Source organism: Toxotes jaculatrix, chromosome 7, assembly GCF_017976425.1.
Source record: "Toxotes jaculatrix isolate fToxJac2 chromosome 7, fToxJac2.pri, whole genome shotgun sequence".
Classification (NCBI taxonomy): Eukaryota; Metazoa; Chordata; class Actinopteri; family Toxotidae; genus Toxotes; species Toxotes jaculatrix.
Genome location: NC_054400.1, coordinates 19,269,871 through 19,292,780, shown reverse-complemented (window position 1 = coordinate 19,292,780; position 22,910 = coordinate 19,269,871). Strand labels below are relative to the sequence as shown.

General features: G+C 44.3%; 1 protein-coding gene across 2 annotated transcripts in view; it reads left to right on the top strand.

The window, feature by feature from the left end:
• Positions 1 to 22,910, top strand: part of LOC121185057 (tetratricopeptide repeat protein 28-like) — a 158,210-nt gene that overhangs the window by 118,188 nt on the left and 17,112 nt on the right. For both annotated transcript variants that reach the window (XM_041043027.1, XM_041043028.1), the window contains 5 exons: positions 4,757 to 5,264; positions 14,028 to 14,824; positions 14,959 to 15,503; positions 16,807 to 17,330; positions 21,803 to 21,912. In XM_041043027.1, coding sequence (XP_040898961.1) covers positions 4,757 to 5,264; positions 14,028 to 14,824; positions 14,959 to 15,503; positions 16,807 to 17,330; positions 21,803 to 21,912 — 2,484 coding nt within the window. The remainder of the gene's footprint in view (positions 1 to 4,756; positions 5,265 to 14,027; positions 14,825 to 14,958; positions 15,504 to 16,806; positions 17,331 to 21,802; positions 21,913 to 22,910) is intronic.

Here is a 22,910-nt window from a genome sequence, read left to right as displayed (position 1 = left end):
AGAGAGCAATCAGGCACAGCTGTACCTGCCCTCGCTTGGCAGAGCACAGCATTTGCCTGCTCAAAAAAACAGAAGGTTTTGATATGGCAGAGAGGCAGTCATTTGGCCGATCTAATGCCGGCTCCCACAGGATCCATATCTGTGTGCAAACACCGAGCGAGAAAAGAGAATGGAGTATACACCCATAAAACCAGCTGAATATTTTATCATATCCATCCCCGCCCCCAGCCTCCACACTGACATCACCAGCATGCCCCCCTCTTATACTCCCCCCCTTTTTGCTCTCATTTACACATAGATGTTTTTTGTTTCTTTTTTTTTGCACATGCACACACAGACAGGAACACGCACCTTTAGAAAGCATCATTCAAGTTTCTTTGAGAGCACCTCTGACTGGTCTGTTCTGTCTCTCAGTTTATTACAGTTGAGATGTTTCCTTTTTTGTCAAAATGCATCTCTGCAGGTGAATTCAGATCTAAAGACATCCTCGCCCTGGGGATGTCTCCGGCGTTCTCTTCTCTCATCCTTCAAACACAATCTCTCCCGTAGCCTTTTATCTGCCCCCCTCCTCCCACTCTGCCCCCCCACCCCCTCCTCAGCCCCCGCACCCAGCTCCCTCCGGTGTGCGGTTCTGTTCCCTGCCAGCCAGCTCCTGTTGCTGCCTGAGCCCAGCTCGTTAAGGGAAACACTGGTGCATGGTCCTCCACACCTTCCCTCTGCACCGCCTTTTAATTAGACAGCTGTTTGTGTGTGCGTGTGTGTACGAAGGAGTACAACGACAGTATGTGTGTGTGTGTGTGTTTGTGTGTGCAGTGTTTGTATAGAGGCCTGGAGTGTTTTCAGTCACATGAGTCATCTTTTTGAAGTGATTGATATCACAGTGGCCTGTTTTGTTGCTCTGATGTTCCAAGCATTACGTAGCAGCGTTACACTCAAAAAGCACTGTGTAGTTTTTGGACACACAAATCATATTTTATCAATTTAGATGTTGTTTAATGCCAAAACAGTTGAGTAATGAATTAGTCGATGGACCGAAAAACAATGTAGATAACTGATCAAGTGTCTTAGTTTTTTATCAAGCAAAAATTGACAAACATTTTCATGTTCTAGCTTCTTAAAATGACAATTTGCTGCTTTCCTCTGTTTTATACAGGGGTAAATTGAATTTATTTGGGATTGTAGACAGATTGTCAGACAAAACAAGCAAATTAAAGTTGTCAGCATTTTTTTGCCACTGTCAAATTAATTTCACATGGTTAATTTTAATGCGCCTCTTGAATATTTGTGTTTTTAACCATGATAATAAGGGCATTTCATAGATTTTAGCCAGTGCGTGTGTCTGCATTCGTGCATGCAGTGCCTTTTCCAAGCTGAAAGCATAACATCTGTATTGGTACAGTGGAAGACAGGGTTGTTCCCACCTCTGTGGTAATTGAATCAAACCTGTTCTTCATCCCCTCTTGTCAAGAGAGAGTGACTCCTCTCCTCTCGTCTCCTGTATAATCCCATTAACAGCACTTTACTGAAGTGGTGGCTTCCCTGCAGGACATGCCGTTTGGACAGAGGGCAAACTGTGGGCTCTTTAACACCTCACACATTCCAACCCAGCCTGTTTCCATCTCTCCCATGCTCACTCATCTAGTATTGCTCTCTTTCTTTCTCAACCCCAACTGCAGTTGAAGAACTGGCAGACAGGAACGATTGTATAAAAGTGCTTGGTGTCTAAGCAGTGGATGCTTGACCATGTCTTTGTCTGCTTTTTTTCTGTCCACTCAGAAGGAGGCTACGCACACCCACGTTTATGAGCATAATATGGTAGTCTCATCTACGAGGCCTGGTAGTCCATAATCCAAGTGTTTACATCTCCATGACAACCATGCTTGTTCTATAAGCCCTGCCAGTGTGTGATGATAGCCTCGGTTGTTTGGAGTAGATCACAGCTGATCAGTCCGGAGTGAAATAAGGAGGATTTTCAAAAGGCATATTCACACAGCTGCAAGGCGAGGCATAACCACATAGCTCAACACAGCAGCAAAGTGCTGGGCAGCATGCTGCTGTTCTAGGGCAAGAAATAAAACACACACCAGGGGCTCAGAGTCACAAAACTCACACACCACCAAGCCCAGCCATCAAGAGCAGCTCTGCTGCATGACATAAGGGGCTAATTATGCTAAGTACAATACATTACCTCTAGCATGTGCTATGAAAGCAGCCATTTCTCTAATGTGCTGCAGAATATAAACATACTTAGTGGAGGAAGCTGATAGAGGAGAATCAGTATGAAATCCTAAACCACTGTCCTTGTCAGAGGAAAGAGATGGAATAATGTTGTTGGAGCCAAGCATTTCTGATTAACATGTCATCTCAGCCCTCCCCTGCCGCCTCCCCTCGCCTTTTCTCCTCTCTCCTAGGCAGAACTAGTTTACCTTTCATTAGGAGACCCTTGGTGCAAAATGTGTTTGCTGATAAGAGCCAGCGGTTTATCAACAGTTTATAAAGGACGGCATTAGGATTAATCAAATCAGCACACATCCGGAGAAGGGCTGGACTCTGTAAACACAATCAGATCTGACTGCAGACGGATTGAGTGAAGTGGGAGAGAGAGAGAGAGAGAAAGAGAGAGTAAGAACAGGGAGGGAGGAAAGATAAGTGCAGAAAAGAAATGGAATCAAATTAGAAAGAAGTCAATTTGGCAGAAATTATGTATTTCGGGCAATTATTTCTCGCCCAGACAGAATGTTATTTTGCGATACTGCTGGGGAGTCAAAATGAGCAGTGGTGGTGAGAGGGCTGCAGTCAGAAGTGAGAGAGATATGGTCCCAGTGTCTGTCCCTGAGCCAAACACAGTGCATCCTCTGTGACTGGCAAGGCTGGCTCCTCATTATCTGCCTATCTTGGCTTCCATCTGAGGAGAAAATGCAGCGTTGCAGTCTCACTTTAGAGGGACACTGATCACAAGAGCAACTCATCTCAACTGGAGAAAGATTGCGCTGTTCTCTCCCCCCTCCCCCCTCCCCCCAGCTTTCTCTCCCCATGTCTCCTACTGCACTCTGTTGAAAACAGACAGGGATGAGGAATCCTCTCTGTTTTCTGCTCAGAAAAGTGGAAGTTTGAGTCGGGGAGATGGAGCAAAGCTTCAAAAGGCACATGTAATTGAGCAGCCCTAGATAGGCTATCTGGGAACATGAAACAGCAACAGTTGTGACGGAGGGTAATTGCCTCCCTGGGCCCGTATAATGCCTTGTCGAGTCTTTAAACTTGAGCAAACTGCTGGAAGTCCTTATGTCAGCAGGTAATTGGTTCCAGGCATCAGCAGCTATGTGAAATGAAGGAAAGATAGGTAGGTGGTGTGTATGTGTGCGTTTAGAAAAAGAATGTATGAAAGATTCAAAGAAAAGTGTTTGTCTTTATAAGCGTCTGTGGGAGCGTTCTGTTGTATTGATTTTTTTCTCAACAACATGCTTTGCTTTTCATTTATTCAGAGGGCTCAGTATTTTCATTATGTGGCGCTAGAGCAAAGTAAAAATATCTCCCTCTCACTGCGGGCACATTTCTTCAAATTACATCTTGATGTATTTGTGGAATAATATCTATGTAAATTTCAATACGGTGAGGCTAATGCTAATGCCGCTGTATGCAAGTATCAGTGGCCAGTTTTGTAACATATGGCTATGAAAACTACTTTCATGAACATCTTCATCAGCAGAAACTACAGTGAAACTACACACTTTGCTGACTGTTGACTTTGCCCCCAAGATGACCCGGGTCACTCCTGCTGCTAAGGCTCCAAGCTAGACAACATGGGCATCACTGTGGCCTTCACTGTCAGGGTATCTGTCCTCTCTTCTGGCCTTCATCCAACCCTAACACCCCCCCCCCCCCTCCCCGCCCTCCCCCCACCCTTCCTGGATGGAGGATGTAGAGTGGGACCTCAGGAAGGAGATGCTTTATTAGCTGCCCCTGCATGATTAATTGAACATCTGTTCACAGAAAGACAGCTGACCCCAATTCCCAGCTGTTTACCCTCTGTATAAACAGTTAATAAGCCTGCACTGAATGTGTCACATAGGAGGTCATGAATTCATTTTGTGAGACCTCTCCATTTCTCTGCTCACCCTCTCCTTTCACAGTCGTAGGCATCGCTCTGTAGTTTCATTTTCACAGGTGGACACTTCTCGAGAAAAATGGAAGGCAGAGTGGATGAGAGTACACAGAATATTGTTCTCTATGTTTTTAACGTGAAGGATCTTGCCAGCAGTCAGTCAGTCAGCCAGTTGGCCCCCCACAGCTCTGGTGTGAAGCTAAAACCCCTCTCCTCTCCCTCCTAAGCAGCAGTGTCTTTGTTCCGTTGGTGGTGGCTCGACATGAAGCGTGATTGCAGTGGGCAAACTGACGGCTTTAAAGAAAGCCTGCTGCTGCGTTGATCTGCATCAGACTTTACCCCCCTCCTTACTTAGCAAAGACAGAATCAAATCAGGTTTCGTTTGTTTTTTGGTCTCTGAGCTGTAAGCCTCCTCAGAGATTTGGGAATTTCGATTTTTTTCTTTTCTTTTTTTTTTCCATTTGATGTACAGTACTTCTGGCTAAAGGGACTTTAAAGTGTGGGTGGGGAATCTATGATGCAAAGGCAACAAAATTACTCACTGTTGATGGATTGTGGGTATAATTAATGGGGCTATTTGACTTTTTTTTCACTTGATTACCTTGCTGTTTTCTTACTTGCTGTCTGTCTTTCTCCCTGTCTCTCTTTTCATAGGCTGCTTCAATGGCGCTGAGCAGTTTGGGCCATGTATATACAGCCATAGGAGACTATCCAAACGCTCTAGCCAGCCACAAGCAATGCGTGCTGCTGGCCAAGCAGTCCAAGGATCAGCTGTCTGAGGCTCGCGAGCTGGGAAACATGGGGGCCGTCTACATTGCCATGGGAGACTTTGACAATGCTGTTCAGTGCCATGAGCAGCACCTAGGCATTGCCAAGGCCCTGGAAAATAAACGAGAGGAAGCTCGGGCCTATAGTAACCTCGGCAGTGCCTACCACTACCACCGCAACTTTGACAAGGCCATGTCTTACCACACCCATGTTCTGGAGCTTGCCCAGGAGCTGGAAGAAAAATCCATTGAGATGAGAGCCTACGCAGGACTGGGTCATGCTGCCCGCTGCATGCAGGACTTGGAGAGGGCCAAGCAGTACCATGAACAGCAGCTGTCTATAGCTGAGGGTTTGAAGGACAGGGCCGCAGAGGGAAGGGCCTCCTCCAATCTGGGTATGTATCCAAATCAGAAGAGACTTATAACATAAGTTTGCTGAATAATATGCTAAATAATAATATATAACTATTGTTATCTCAAGTAGTTTCTAAGATAAATTCTAAATATGTATCCAAAATACATGTTTTTTGAATATGTCTATCGTAGGAAAAAACATAAAACTCACCTCAACATGATGAGGTGAGATGAGTACATTTGCCAGTTAGGTGAAATCAAAAAAAGTCCAGTTTAAGTAAAATATCCATGAGCTCTGGAAAGTTATTACAGCAACAATCTTTTTATCATCCATCTCAAAAATAAAGAGGTAAATTGTAGTCTTATGCCGTCCATGATACTAAGTAATCTACCAGGAATCTTACCTTGCATACATTTGACGTGCCAAGGCCAGCACCTTGCTGGATGTGTCTCTTTGTGTTGTGGCAAAAGTTAAGCCAGGTTCAACTTTCTTTTACTGATATCCCTTTTTGTTTTGTTTTGTTTTGTTGCTGGAGCCTTCTATTGTTTGTCTCAACATGGTCTTAGTGTGTTAGTTGAACACTGTTAGTCAATACTGTCTATGTTTAAGTGTGAGCATTGATCACTGCAGTGAATCTCACAGGGACACGTGCTTGAATTTAGTATTCGTGTTCCCCGCACAATTGATTAGCGAGATCCACCAAAATACTGTAATCCCTTCTACATGGACCCAGGTGTCATCTCGCCCCCTCGGATCGAAATCCACTCATAGCATTTACAGTGTGTAGTCGTTGTAAGTCTTCCTTTGAGATCCCTCTTTGACCCCTGTGGCTGAGGACAATGTGAAGGTTAGTGTCCAGCAGCACAAATGATAAATCTATGTCTTAGCACATCCTCAGAGATAAGGAAGCACCTGGTGGTCAGACAGTAAGAAATCTTGCAGACTGTAGGTAGGTAAAGTGATTGTTTGCTTCACAGTGGGATTTTAAGTGCTATTTTAGTTACATTGGATTTAGCCTGCTACAATAAGACAGAACTAGGGAGGTGAAATGAGGCAATGAGAGTGAATATCATGGTTCAATAACAGTGCTATGTGTGTGTTCTTAGGTTGGTTATGCTACAAATGTAAAGTCCTGCTTGCCCTTTCATATTTTTGGGGATACAGAATAAGAACTTCCATTTCCTGCTAGTTTTTTTTTCCACTGTGCTGCTGGCTGCATTCTTTTGTTTGTCTTCATTTAAATGAGCTGTGTACTTGTGGTTGTTTTCTCTCATATATACAGTTAGTTTTGTTACTTTTAGGCAGAGGCCAGCAGTATATTACTCTATCAACACTATTTTATGTGAAGTTATGTTTAGATACAGTAATAAAGAGTTGCATTAGGTTCTACAGATTATGAACGGTACATGGAGTACATGGAAGAAGACGCTGCAAATGTAAAGTGTAAATAAACCCCATAAAAAATATCTAATTTTTTCATGGGAAATATTTCCACATTAAGCTGCTGTACTTCTCACCTTCGCACTGGCTTGGACTTAATCACATCTCGAAATGAAAAGTGGCGTGAAGTTAAATAAAAAACGAGCTGGGAGAAATTAAATATACAACCAGGTCTCTTTATTGAAACTTAAAAGGTAATTATTGTCCCCTTTATAAACCAGCGTTTTACAGCCAAATCCTCCTAAAATGAAATTATTATCAAGGTAACCTTGGGGACTCTGCTAATATAATGATAAAAGGTACCTTAGGGATAAAGTTGTCCCTGGATATTCAAGACCTCATGAGATATATGGTAGGGCCAATTCTCCTGTATTTAGTCCAGCAGTTACAACCTACCCTGGATGACTTATGATGGCCATCAAGACAGTAGTAAACCTGACTCTAATGGACAACTAAGAGGCATAATAGTTTCTCCCAGATGAATTATTCTTTAACCTAATGTGTAAAAGAGTGCAGGCTGAAAGTGGGGTTAATCAGCCAAACATAAATTGAAGTCGTCCTTTGACCACCCTAATGGTTGCGCTTTCTGTGTTGCTCCAACACACACCTGATTTTTGAAGGGAGCTGGTAACTGGTTGTCGTAAATTAAGGGCTCTGGTGAGAACATTTTAAGATGCTACAGTGCATGAGGGCTTTATTTCAAGTGGTCACTATATGTCAGGCAGCAAATTTATTTCTATCTGTAATCTGATTTCCATTACCACGGCTAGAGAGCTTTTATTCATTATTAGTTGTGACAGTACAGTTTTCTAGACCATGACAGAGTAATGATAGTGTAGCTGATGCAGTGTCAGAGACCTCCAGCTGGTGACAGACCAAGAAGCTAAATGAGGGGGTGGTAGCGATGAAGCCTGTTGCTCCATGGAGACTACCCGGACAAGCTGGACCATCATGTGGATACAGTAACTCTCGACACCCAGGGGAGCTTTGCTTCCGATCTCAATGCTGCCTGCTCTGTTGGTACTTCTTGTCTTGTTTTCTTTCTCTCCTCTTTTTTCACTTTTTGACGCCTCCCTCTCTCACTCTCGCCATCTCTCCCCTCACCCCTACTGATTGTAATCTGCAGCTGTCAAGCTCCCAGTAATTGAAACTGACTTGATGAATCGCTTAATTACCTTTAATAGCTGATTCAAGAGGAGCTGAATAATGAAGATAACGCGGAATGAAGTGGAGGTTGTGAAGCATCAGTCTGTAATTGCCCCATTGTTGTTGTTGTTGTTGTTGTTGTTTTTGTTTGCGGCCGTGGGTCGTGCGTTGTTATTCCGTCGCCGTCTCCCCCAAGCCCGCGCAGCAGAAGAAGATATGGGCTAAAACTAACAGGATGTTGTTTAAGACTTCAAAAAATGCTGCCTTGTACACTGTGCACAAAGAGGGGAAGGATGATGGAGTGAAGATTAACGAGCAGCGATAAAAGCAAAAACCACTGTGCGAGAGATGGGAAGAAAAAGTTGCAGAAACAGGAAAGAACAAACTTTTATTATGCCCTCTCAGCTTGTTGTTAATGTTGCGTGTAGTGCGGGTGGAGCAGCAGCTGACATGGCTGTGAGGTACAGTTGTATAGAGATCACCATGCTTTAATATCTAACCATGATGCCCAGCGGTACCAGCAGCCCTGGCTCAGCACACTCTGACCTATAAAGGATATGAGAATGTTGCATTCCAGCCCCATTTATTATTCATTAATTGGCTAACTTACCCCCTAGTCAGCAATATTTAATATCTGCGAGAGGACTGGAGCGGTAGGTTCCCATGTAGTTCACATTTCTGGTATTCATGAAACAGAATCCAAATTGTATTATTTTCCTTTGCATTTCACTTCAAAGAGACTTTAAATAAGTTTGTTTTGAAGGGTTTGTGTTTTAGCCTGGTCGTTCTTGTGCTCTCTTTTGTTTGATTCACACCTCCGCGTTTTGACCGCATGCCTCAAAGAAGTCATTGGAATCGTGGGCTACATCAGTTGTAAGAGCTGGAGGTAAAAGTCCTAATTAAGCATTTTTTTTCCTTTCCCTCCCTTCTTTTTATCCAGCATCCCCAGGGAAGGCTTTCTGCTGATGTTCACAGAAGTAAAGCAACAGAAAGAGGAAAACAACAGGAAGAAGAGTTCACATAACAACACAGAATCAGACAGTGTGCACTGTGATGCTCTTAATTCAAATCTCATCACTGGTGTCAAAAAAACACAGCCCATAACTTCTGTATTGATTTAGTTCCAGACCTTTTATGATTACAGCTTTTTTCCATTTACAGGTCATGTGAGAATGATCGCTGGAATCTACATTCCAGAAAATCACTTGTGAAAATCTGCTTCGTCCAGACATCTGATTACTAGGTTTTATAACATGTCTGGCAGTAACAGTATCACATCAGTAGATTAAGCTTCCAGATTGTGTTTTTAATTGCCTATGTTTGTCGTCAGTCGTGTGGAAGTATTGTAACACTGACCCGGAGATTGAGAGCTCTGAGAATTATGGGAGAATAGCCTTTTAAGTGAACGGCATATAAATAGGCTAATAATTAAGTAATTAGCAGATACAATAAATATCCGTGATCATGACACGTTTTAACCACAACAGCATCATTATTGACAACAACAATGGTTACATTGACATATATACAGCATTCTTTCAGTTTTCCCTTTATGTTTTCAGACTGCCCACAGCAGGAACAAACTAAAGACAGGGACCAGACTTGCCAGAGGCCATGATGCATAGAGATTATTCCGTTTTGTACCTAAGCCTTTGGAAACAGCAGCGATTGTAGATATATTATTAGTCTGTCCAGGAAAGGGGAGCAGGAGAGTGCTGAATTTACAGAGGAATTTAGCGAGCCTAATGGCCCAGACAGGATGAATGAAAGAACGCTGTAAGGAGGAAGACAGAGAAGGAACTGAACAAATACAGAAAAAGCACATTTATCAGCGATCGGTGACATCTTCAACTGTCCATTAATTACTGGGTAAATACCATCAGTAAATAGCGGCAGGCTTACAAAAGGAGAGAGGGGGGCAACGGGAACAATGGTTGGAAAGGAGGTGAAGTGGTGGTGGGGTTATTAGCATGGCAGTCTTACATTACCCTCCTGGAGAGATTATTGCTAGCTAGCTAATCTTTGTATCTTAGCCCCAAATTTCAGGTTTTTGGAAGAGCAGCAGACGGTCCCTGCCTCCCCCAGTATGGCCCCCACAGACTGGACTAGAGGCCCTGTGAAAAACACTCTCCTGGTCCTTGTGCTTACAATTAAGTTTAGCTCACTGTGTGCAGTTATTCTATCCACTGCAGAGCTATTAAATGAAACAGCAGAGATGTGGCAGTCTCCTGCATTATGGAACCGTGCCCCCTTTTTTTTGTTTTTTTAGCAGATCTGCGAGTTCAGCATGAAATGCGATCTGCTCCTAAATGGAGAGACGATTGTGCCGTGCAAAAAAAAAAGAAAGTTGAGACATTGAGACTGAACACTGTTGGTTTAAGTGGTAGGAGGAATCAGATGTCGTGTGTGTGCACAGTGCAGCGACAGTTGGTTTAGTGAGCTGAAGGAGGGGTGAGGGTCAGCTGGAGCAGAGAGGAAAGCAGCTCAGCTGGTGCTACAGGAGGACAAGTGCAGCACGCGTCCATCTATCCATACTGTGTGCTTCTTCTTTTTTTTTAAAAAAATCTTCTTTCCTTCTTCCTTTCTCTCTGTCAGTCAGACTGTAGGAGATGTCTATGTCTGCGAGTCAGGATTTGGTCCCTTCAGCCCATACCTCCAGCTCCACCTCTTCCCTACTGCTGCAGACCCCCAACAGATCTTAACAGATTCTATTGTATATTGTACTATCATGCAAATCAGTTAGGACGCTTTATATAATAATGCAGTCTTTCAACTTCCATTCACCGAGACACCATTAGGTTGTGTGATATAGTATTGATTATTTCTCAGTCAGGCACATTTTAATAATAACCCTTATTTCCTTCAGCAAAAGTTGGGTCAAGCATTTTTGTAAATGCTTGTAACTGTGACAATATTATCTATAAAAACGTATAAAGGCATTCAGAGGTACTGAACTACTTTTTTCAGCTCTGGTATGATAAAATGTTTTATGAATACCGTCAAACCTTTTTGGAATGTCCTTCAAAGATTGATGCTCTCTATTTTGATATTTTCCACATGCCAGTGTCCTTCAGTTGAGACTCGAATTAGCATCCAAATGTCCACAATCGCCACAATTCCAGCGTCGTGCTCTTGATTTTACTTCCCAAACATAACTGGAAATTGTAATGTTGACCTCATTCTAAAATATAAATGAGGAACACACCCAACTCATTATTTCGGGCTCAGTCCAGTCATCTCTCTCTCTCTATTTCTAGTATCACTCCGGCTCAGTGGCAGCAGCGCCATTGTTGGTGAAATCCTCTTAGCTAACTCTAGGCAGCAGCGCTCTGGACCTCCATAGCTCCTGGAAGAATGACACAGTGATTTACTCAGAACACGGCACCATCCCTCAAAGTCATCACTGCAGCATATCCCTCTATGTACAGCCAGCTGTGTAATGAAAAGTGACAACACATTGCCATGCTTTTAATGTCTTTTGTTATGGGGGGATGGATAGGGCTCTGGATGGATAGGGCCTTGTATAAAAGTATCTGAATGATGTGGTGTGTGCTTTATCCTGGTTTTTCACTGTCTTTGTCTCAAGCTGTGCACAAAAGAAAAATAATTGAGCCATATTATTTAATACTTTACAGTCAAGTGCACTTACAATTTAAACTGGAGTTTAAATTGAATGCCAAGACTGATTCTTTGTTGAGGTCATTTTGATTTGAACGACATGCCACAATGGCCTCTTCAGCTAGACACCCCCCCCCCCAATAACTTCCAATGTTTCTGTTCCACAAGTATTTACCAGGATGTTTGGTTGGGTTTTATTTACTATCCTGCTGGATACTATTCCCAGAGGATTCCATAATCCTCTTACCATATGTGAGGGGGGCACAGAAAATGTTTTCTTACTTCAAGTGTGCCTCTAGGCATAGCCTAAGGCTTATGGCAATTTTGGCTTCAGCTTCCAAACCCAACCTCAAACCTAGCCATACACCCCAGCCTCTGTCCTGGCTGGCTCCTGTACCCCTCCGTCCATCGCCGAGCCCCAGATCCATTTCTATCCTGCAGCATGGAACATGTTTTCTAGTAATACATCAGTAGGCATTATATCTTCAGTAAGATCAGCCTCCATTGGGGAAAGCATAACCTTGGGAGTGACTTTGTGGTGAGAGCTGTCATTGCTACTCCAACTAGGCTGCTGTGAATCTTAACATGCTTCCACACTGATGAAAGACTCCCAGGAAAAGCAAAGCTGAGGGGTATTGGAAACCTCTCTGCCATCGGAACCTTAAAACCCAAAAGCCTCATCATCTATGGCCCATTCGTTTATTTTGGCTTGAGAAAATAACACTTTCCTTGTATTTGTACTGCACACAGTCCAAAGTACCCCATGGATTTCACTCATCGTGAAAGTCTTCATTGTGAAGTTATGTCACTTACAATCGGAATTCCTTCTGTATTATTTAGCAGCACTGCTTCTGTCTGTGTTCTGCCCTGTGTGGCTCCTAGCATACCAATTCCACAGGGCAGTGACCTGATGATTACAAGGTCAGTTCAGGTCGTATCACTTTAACCTGAGAACACAAGCAAGCAAACAAACAGCAAATCTGGTCTGATTTGTCAGTAGGTCTCTGCTGCACGCTGAATCATGGTCTGAATTAAGTAGGCAGAGGATCTTTGATGTTGTTTTCCCAGCAAAATCCAATCAGTCTGCAGAAAAGCTGTTGGGGTTTTTTTGTGTGTGTGTTTAATTTTCAGATGCCCAATTCAGGCAGGTTTAGTCTGAAACTAATCTCCTCATTTAGACTTGAGATAGAACAAAATATTGGTGATTGACTTTTCAGGCATGTGTCGTGAATTTCTTCCATGTCCACCAACCTAGAATAGTACGTATGCTCGGTATGTTGTTATACATACCTGGTAATGTGTAAAACCAGCAAGCAGCACGGTGGCTCATACTGTAGATACTCCAAAGCTTTTTCCTTTCTCATTGGCATAATGTTCTACTTTTAATTGAGCCAACATTTGAATGCACATCCACATCACTGTACTACATCTGCAGTCGTTTGAGCCGTCTGTTTAGTTTTAGTCCCACTGTTTATGTAGCTTGTGTTCAGGCCCATAATGTGGCAGGTTTCGGATGAAATAAATGGGAAAACACACATGGTGGTAACTAATCCCGGCGGCACCATCACATACTCACCACAAGCCACAGAGCCCCTCTCCGTCCCTGGTTCCCACCCACTCTGGCTCCAGAGCCATTTCCATCCCTGGTGTCCCATCACTGGCTATACCCCAGTCCTAGTAGCCCATTAGTCTCCATGCTGATGCAGCAAAGCAGTGATGGCCTGGCTGTGTGGTGAAGGAAGAACTGAATTATTTGCCTTGCAGCCGGTTTCTCTGTCTCCATCCGCGAGCCTGCAGCCATCCTGTCTTCTCTCTCAGTGAGATTTAATATTATCAGTGCAATTATTATCTTTGAAAGCTGGGTGACAATGCAAAAAGAGAGACCCAGAGATTAGTAGTGAGTCTCAGAGGGAGGCAGGAGATATATGGTAGAAATGCTGTGATGTCTCTTTACTCTCTGCTGTGTATTTGCCAGTGTGTATGAGTATGTGGGTGTGGGTGCATATTTGTTTGGGTGTTGTGTGTATGTATGTCTGTGTGCAAGTGTGTGTGTGTGTGTGTGCCAGATGGCAGCCTGGCTGTGGGGTAAAGCTATTATTTTTCAGAGGATGGTATTTTATCAGAGATAATACGCTCAATGCACGGAGTTCTCCATTATTTATTGTTTCTCCACACTTATCTCATTTTTCTAAAGTTGTTTGCTGAGCTTTCCATCAGCACTTCACAGTCTCCCCCACTTTTACTTCCTCTGTCTTTCTTTCTTGTTCTCACATAACTATTTCCAACCCTGTGGAAAAGTTGTTGATTTTGGTAAAATCCCTCTAAGACACAATCATCAAAGACAGCTTAGACACTCAAAAGATTCTATTTTGGTGTTATAATAAGTCTGTTTGATGGCACTACATTTTAATTACCATAATTTTGTGGGAGAGTGTGTTGTGTAAGCAGAGAACAGATGGCTTAGAGAGCATATTTTAACAACCAAATGACTTGTTTTGTACGTGAAGAGCTGACGAGGCACTTGAATTTTACTCAATTACAATTTTTCCCTCAATGGGTCTTTAACTTCATCCTCTCGCTCTCTCTCCTCTCTCCACAGGCATCATCCATCAGATGAAGGGGGACTATGAGACTGCACTGAAACTCCACAAAACACACCTGGCCATTGCTCAGGAGCTGAATGACTATGCTGCTCAGGGCCGGGCCTATGGTAACATGGGTAATGCCTACAATGCCCTGGGGGCCTTTGACCAGGCAGTTCGCTACCACCGCCAGGAGCTGCAGATCTCCATGGAGGTCAATGACCGGGCCTCTCAGGCTTCCACCCACGGTAACCTGGCCGTGGCTTATCAAGCCCTGGGAGCCCACGACCGTGCGCTGCAGCATTACCAGAACCACCTCAACATAGCTCGTGAGCTCAGAGATGTCCAGAGCGAGGCGCGGGCTCTGGGCAACCTCGGCAACTTCCACTGCTCTCGAGGAGAGTTCCCTCAGGCCGTGCCCTACTATGAGCAGTACCTCCGGCTGTCCCCTGACCTCCAAGACATGGAGAGTGAAGGGAAAGTTTGTCACAATCTGGGTTATGCCCATTACTGTCTGGGCAACTATCAGGATGCCGTCAAATACTATGAACAGGACCTAGCTCTGGCCAAGGACCTTCATGACAAATTGAGTCAGGCGAAGGCATACTGTAACCTTGGTTTGGCATTCAAGGCCCTGGGAGACTTCACTAAGGCAGAGGAGTGTCAGAAATACCTGCTGTCTCTGGCCCAGTCTCTGAACAATGCACAGGCTCGCTTCAGAGCTTTGGGGAACCTGGGAGACATATTTGTCTGTAAAAAAGATGTGGCCGGAGCCATTCAGTTTTATGAGCAGCAACTGGCCTTAGCTCACCAGGTATGGCCACACATATTGAATGTGTATACTAGAACAATTCATCATATAAATAGGAAATGTCACGTGGAATGTAATTTTGATATCATTCACTCATGCGTCTCTTGCGAATATTGTGAAATTCTTTCTTGTTGCAGGTTAAGGAGCGTAGGATGGAGGCCTGTGCCTATGCTGCCCTCGGGGCCACCTACAGACTTGTGCAGAAATATGACAAAGCTCTGGGTTACCACACCCAGGAGCTGGAGGTGTACCAAGAGCTGGGCGATGTATCAGGAGAGTGCAAAGCCCATGGTCACCTGGCAGCCGTCTACATGGCCCTGGGGAAGTACGCCATGGCCTTCAAGAGCTATGAAGAGCAGCTGGAGCTAGGTCGACGGCTGAAAGATCCTGTCGTGGAAGCTCAGGTGTATGGAAACATGGGCATCACTAAAATGAATGTAGGGGTGATGGAGGAAGCTATTGGCTACCTGGAGCAGCAGCTGGCCACTTTACAGCAGCTGAATGGCAACGAGGCAGTAATGGACAGGGGCAGGGCCTATGGAAACCTGGGAGACTGTTATGAGGCTCTGGGAGACTTTGAGGAAGCCATCAAGTACTATGACCAGTATCTCTCAGTGGCCCAGAGCCTCAACCGCATGCAGGACCAGGAGAAGGCCTACAGAGGATTAGGCAATGGGCACAGGTGAGTCTGGCATTGTGTTTCAAATTCACTATTTCATGTTGCTAAAAAAAGAACTCTCAGGCTTTGTGTAACATCAGTTTCACTTTCCTTCAGCTGTTGCAGCAGCAGATAATTGTACTGACTGGGATTTACTAATAATCACAATAATGCTACTTGGCATATTATTCTTCTCCTTGCACTCACTATCAAGGACCACCATGGTTTAGAGACACCTTGCTGGTGAGCAAGGCTCGCATGTGAGCCAGGTGCTAGCTGTCTCAGCAGCAGCCAAGTGGCACTGGCCTTATCTGTATGCAAAGAGGCTTTGGCACACAGATGTCTGAAACTGGGGGGGAAGCAAAGTTATTTCAAGGCAGCCTCTTACATCTTCTGTCTATTCTCCTTTCTATTTCTCCCTATGCGTCAAAGAGCTGATAGCATCCTAGGAGACTGCACTGCAAAATAAAACGCGAAAGGCTTGTTGAAATCCTCATTCCAGAGATGATTTTCTTCTTATTGTGCGTCATCAGCATGGCACCACGGCAATCACACACAGCAGTATTAGCCATGCATGAGTTCAGAGGGGAATAATAGACATCACACACAAACCTTTCTCGTCCTCTAACAGCTCTTAGTCAAGCACATATCACACAACATTAATTAAGCTGAAGGCTTTTATTCTTTTAATGCTCCATTTGAACCGGCATCCGCCAATTGTTGGTGTGCCTGAGACTGTGAATAAAACGTGTCAGAAGGCTGTGGAGGCAAATAAAATGTCGAGACAGGATGAATGCCGTTCTGTCAACACATACACAAGAGGATGGAAGCAGGGATCCTCTGAGCGATGACCCATCTCGTATTAGAGGACTGGTAACAGCGTTACCCATCCAAAACAGCCTAAATTTAAAATTTCATATCACGGCTCAAGCATTTCTAATATAGCCTTCCACACACACTTCAGTCTGTGAACTTCAGCATCTATCAGCACTGTGCTGGGCATCTGTCTTTATTTCATTTACACCCAAACTGAAATTATTTGAAGCTTTGCCAATGAATGTATTCCTGCAATATCCGTTTTAACAGCAACATGGCAGAACAGATATGTGTCTGTAGCTTCTTTTAGATAAGAGATAAGCAGGGAGATAAATAGATTTATTTTGAATATTGTAGGCTTGAAAGACCTCTCGGTATTTGTTCATCTGAACAGAAAATGCCAAAGACAGATTCTCTTATGCTTGTCTTGTTGTTGTTGTTGTTATCTCACATATCTCACTCCTAACCTGCTCCACTCTGACACTCACTGGTTTTCTGTCTTCATTTGCAGAGCCATGGGAAACCTACAGCAGTCACTGGTGTGTTTTGAGAAGCGACTAGTAGTGGCTCACGAGCTAGGGGAGTGTGGAGGCAAGGCTCAGGCCTACGGTGAATTGGGTGCTCTCCACAGCCAACTGGGCAATTATGAGCAGGCTATCTCCTGTCTGGAGCGTCAGCTGGCCATTGCCCGTGACACCCAGGACAGACTACTGGAGGGAGATGCCAGCTGCGGTCTGGGTGCTGTATATCAAGCTATGGGAGAGTATGAGACAGCCCTGCGATGCCATCAAAGTGACCTGGAGATTGCAGAAGAAGCGGGAAGCCCCACACGTCAGGCACGCGCCTACGGCAACTTGGGCCTTACCTATGAGTCGCTAGGAAACTACGAGCGGGCGGTTGTGTTCCAAGAACAGCACCTAAGTGTGGCGGCTCAGACTAATGACTTGGCTGCCAAGACACTGGCCTATGGCAGTTTGGGGAGAACACACCACGCACTGCAAAACTACTCACAGGCTGTCATGTACCTGCAGGAAGGTGAGTGAGTCAGGGGGAACAGGAGAGAGGATTGCCTTTGTTGCCTGAGCTGATAGGCTTAGAGTTTGTGAATTCATGAATATGAAATTCAGAGCCTATTTGTTGCTAAGCCTTCGCCACATTTTTATTAGGCTATGTGCATGTGTGCGTGCCTGTGTGCGTGTTTGGGCTTTTGTGCTTATGTGTTATAAGTGCACAGGGGGATTTTGTGTGCGTATTATGTGTCTGTGTTGTCTTCTGTGCTGTAAAGGTATACCAGCATTTGTGTGTGTATGTCTGTGCAAACCTCTCAGGATGCACGCCAAGGCATTTTTTCCTGTTTACTGCTAGCTGTTCTTCACACCTCTGTATCTACTTTTCTCAGAGGGTTCTTTGCAGTGAGCTGCCAAAGGATCTTTTCACACAGTGGCTGACAGACTCCTGCCTCTCACGCTTCATTGTCCCCTGCAGATTATGGTGAAATAAAAACCTGCATCTTGGCCCCTCAAAAATTCATTATGTCAGTGACAGTGTAGGAAGTGTTTGTCACCGAGGAAGTGATAAGTGGAACCGTCCACGTTAGTGAGCTGGATGTCCACGCCACCAGCCTTGCGTGTGCCCAATGACAGACGCCATTGCTCAGGCACACCCACCGTGTTACGACCCAAACCCTGTTTGAATCTAAGCAGATTGCAGCTTGAGTAAGAGGACAGTCGTATATTTCACCCAGCAGGGAGTGAATGCAAAGGAACACGAATATACCCTCTATCTCTCCCCCGTCCGCTTTATTAGAGTTAGCGAGGCCTGCAGTGGGTGTATGGGCCACTGCAGGCCTGCTTGTTGAGCTTTAATGGAAACAAAGGCGACAGGCCATTCTGTCTCCACCCTGTCCTCCTGTTGTCCCCTGCACTGTCCTTGTATTGTTCCTCGGTCTGCCTGTGAAAAAGAACAGTGCCTTCACTGTCGTTGACAGCCAATTATTTCTGGCCAACCTACCCAGACCAAAAAGTTGGCAAGGTTTTTTCCCTTCAGTTTTTCTATTTTTTCTCCTCCTACTGCTAGTTTTGTGGGTTTTTTTCATTCTTCATGCTGCACTGCTTTTTTTTTTTTTGTTTCCTGAAAAAGATTAATTGGAATGAGGGATAGAAAGGCAGCTCCAAACTGGAGTAGATATTGTTGACAACATGTGACCTCCAGCTCAGTGCATGTGTATTCATATATGAGATGGTTATTCTGTGTTGCACAGTAATAAAGAATGATAAGGCTGCAGTGGAAGACACATGGAAATACCAATTAACTGCCGATAAGCAGACATAATTTCTGTCACTTCAAATGTTCACACTACACAAAGTTATCTGCCTGTAATTTTACATTAAAGGGCACTGCACAGCAATGTCTCAATCTTAAACCGAAGAGGCATTTTGCACCAAGATGCACTTTTCAACAATTAACACAATAGTGTCATTAAATCAATGTTGCCATTGTAGCGATTAATGGAGGTATTATAGCTTCTCTGCGCTTACTTTATGGAACAACTAACGGAGTAGCAATATTAGCTTACAAAGGATGTATGCTACAGTGTATGTTAGGAATGTACCTCATATGTGAACCAGAGATAAATAGGTGACATATTTATATAAACATGTTGTAAATCAAAAATATAAAATGGATATATATCTTTGTGGAGGAAATTCAATAGAGTCATATATTTTTAATAATTTACATTATATCATTTCTATATTTATATGTTTTTGTAATGTGGCTTACACATTAAGCACTCCTTAATGATTTTTTTTTTTACAATGTTATAAATTCTTGCTTTATGTTAAACACATTAATAGAGCTGGGAATTCAAATAAAACACATTCACGTTGAAAGGCCTTAGAGGAGCCTTTCAGGAGACATGTAAAGCTGCATGCAGTTAGATGACATGAACCTCAGTGTGAAGTGTCTGTCTTTCATCATCATATGTGGATCCACCTCACAATAAACAGTAGGCGTTGCTCTGATGGCAGAATGAGCCACTGTTATACGTAGCTGGATCAGTGTGGTATATTTTATTTTGTCTACTTCTTTTACCTCAAGGATATATATTTTAGTGATTAACGTTTGAAAAACTGAAAAATGAACAGACTAGCTTTCCATTATCTCATAAATGATTTATCCAGCTTTCACAAATAGCATTTAGTTCTCGATTCAATGCAAATGTCGATACTGTCTTAGCGCCAGTGCACATCATTGTAGAAATGTGTTTATGCAGGATGAATTTAAAGTTGACGGGGATGTTTCTTCAATAATATACAACACAATACAACTATTATCATCTTCAGTATTTTCACAATATAGCAGAGGTCTGAGGAAGATTTCTTTTATCATGAAAATGTCAAAAAATTTTATGGTAAGCACTTACTGTCTACAACACACTTTTCTTTTCCACATGTGGTCATGATCAAAGGGCACTGTTTCAAGTGTGCGCACGTGCAAGGGTATTTTTTTTTCGTGGCACCACTCACTTGCGGTTCTACACTGCATGAGATTTCGTGCCCTCGTTCGAACGCGTGCGTATGTGTTGTCTGCACGTAAAGCTTGTGTCTGAAGGCAGAGGTGCGTGGGCCTCAGGGGCTGCACAGAATCTCTCACCCAGCTGTCAAGCAGCCTTTAAAGTGTTCTCTAGTTGCTCTTCAGGGTGCAGCCAGCCACGGCCACATCCTCATGTCAGCCGCTGCTACGTGACTGTGCCTGCGGGGCGCACCAAAGGCACGCGTGGTGACAGTGACAGACACTGAATGATACAGAGCGGGAGAACAGAGGGAATGAGAGAGTTAGGGAGGGAAGGAGGGATGGAGAGAAAGAAAGAGGATGGCAGGCGAACGGAGGGGAAAGAGAGATCGGCATGAGTCATAATTCACATGTATTATTTCACTGTCAACTGGAGAATAAAGAAAACATAGAGCTGGTTGACATTCAGGCTTGATCATAAAGAACTATCACAGAGCAGCTCAGAGAAAGACATGAGTCAGTGTGTGCGCGTGCGTACACGCGTGTGTGTGCGTGTGCGTACGTGCAGATGAAAGGCTCAGAGCTGGAGTTGAGATGAGTGAGGGGTGAGGCTGTCATAGAATGAAAAGGATCATTTAGATCTGTTTCCTCTCTCTTTCTCCAGCGCCTAATGAGCCCTAAGCAGTGCCGAGTCCCTGCAAGCAGTGCCACCACAGTCAAGATGAAACAGGTAGAGAGAGCAGAGGGGGGCCGGAGACACAGGCGCAGAGATGAGAAAACGAATACGGGAGGTAGAGGCAGAGAGGAGCACAGTAGATGCATGGGGGAAGAGGGCAGGCAGGCAGACAGAGGGAGGGTGTGCGGAAAGATAAGGAGAGAGGGGAGACTGTTGCAAGCTTCAAAGGCTGCTGACTAGCGTGGCCATGGAGGAGCCATGAAGTCTACGGTTGCGTGGTGTGCCGGGTCTTGCGGAATAGGCTGGCTGTTTCGGGTCACGCTCTCTGTTCTTGGCTTATCTGGTCCAGCCACAGACTGTTTTCCAGGAATGCCGAGAAAAGCAAACTCGGACCAGGGTGGCTTGGCCCATTTCCTCCTCTCTTTGACCAAAAGCATGTTTAGACCCCATCTAACACGCAAGTGAGTGCAGAGAACAGACTTGTAAAGACGAGCCCGTTTTAAGTGAGATCGTGCGTGAGGAATAGCCTATTGCACGTTGCAGAATGCTTGCTGTGCATTTAGCACCTTGTGGGTGATATGTGGCCCAGCGGCTCTCGTTTTTTTTTCATCATTGTCCTCTGTGGAGTGGCATTTTCATCTCAGTAATTGGGCAGAACCAAGCACTCGGCAGGCAGACTGAGGACACATGCAAAGATGTGACATGCGCCTCACTGCTTGAGGGATTGGAAGTGAAAAACAAAACTGCACGCTCGCCAGGTGATCTGACACCGGCACATTTAGTGAACATACACACCTAGATATGCACACACATACACACTTGTACATGCACATTCAAGCTCCCTTGGCGTCTCAAACAACACTGAAAGTCTCTCAGACACAATATCACAAAGTAGTCTCTGTGCTGTGAGTTTGCATACAGTCTATTATTAGCTCATCAGTGTGTTTGCAAATATTTGTGGACGCCCTCATGATATTGTGTGGCTTCTTTTATGCAAGCATTACGCTTGTGTTTGTGTTTGCTCAGCCAGTCGATCCTTAGCATTGATTACTATGCAGTCCGATTAGTGCTCTAACAGCCTCCCTCTATGGCAGAAGTGTGTGTGTGTGCGTGTGTGTTTTAGTCCCAGTGTGAGCAGTATCTTACAACTGAGGCCAAATATCCAAACCTGTTCGCTGTCAGAACATCAGTACCACGCTATGCTTACATCTGTTACTCTGAAAGATACCTAAGAGTCTGCCTGCTCTGAATAATTTTTACTCTTCTCTCCCTCTCCTCTCTCTCTCTCATCTGCTCCTGTTTCCTCCCCTCCTGACAGGCCTACGGCTTGCAGAGCAGCTGGCACGGCGTGAGGACGAGGCGAAGATCCGCCATCGTCTGGGGCTCTCTCTATGGGCCAGCGGAAATCTGGAGGAAGCCCAACATCAGGTAAAGTATCTCCTGTTCCTTCCCGTTCTTGCCTCAACTCACCTTGACTCAGTTCTCCTTTCCTCTCCTCTTCTCTTTTCTCCTCTCTTCTCTTCTCCATCTGGACTCCTTCCAGCAAATCCACCTCTTGTAGTTAAAACTGACCCTCTAATAAGCACACATCTGTTGGTCGGCATAGATTACAAATGAGCGGGGAAGTAGATGTCCAGAGACATGAAGTGTGGAATTTAAGTTTTTAGTAATGCCCTTACGGTGAAGGAAAGTGCCCACAGGAAGAGAGAACAACAGAAAATGTGGCTATAGAGCTTGAACAAGGCTTCTGGCAATATGCTGGGGAGTCTGTTGAGCTGGTGAATGCTGTCATCTCAGCAGACAGGCAACAGATGACTGAAGATTTTTTTTTTGTATCTGTGTGCATGGTCTCAGAAGCCCCAAGCCTCAGCATCACACACACATTCACTCCTCTTCAGTCCACTGCCCACCTGGCAAGCATGGAATATCCCCTTAACATCTCTCTTTACTATCTGTCCACACACCACAGCTCAAGATTTGATTTTTTTTTTCCCTTAACTTGTATATCCACATGCAAGTCTGTGAACAGTCAGCCAACAGCAGTGGCTGTCACGTGTGTCTGTAGGGATGTTATTCAGCTGCTTTCATTTCCAAAATCTAGTCCAAAACAGCTCTGTTATGATCCACGCGCACTACGTACATCTATGTGACCCAGATAGCTTTGTTTTTCGGTCCTGCATCATAGTTTTCAAAAAGTAACTTTGTCTGTTTGCAATTATCTGTAACAAGAGTTGGGAGAGAAAGACTGAACCAAGGTGGTGGCTAGTGCAGAGGCTCATGAGTCATATTGAGGAATGTGTTCAATTAAACCAAAATATTATTCTAAAAAGCCAATGCAACATATTTTCCACTGTATGTTTGCTTTCCAGTTTAACACTTGACCATAAGGGCTCAGTAGTGCGTGCTAACATTGTGTTGTCCTTATT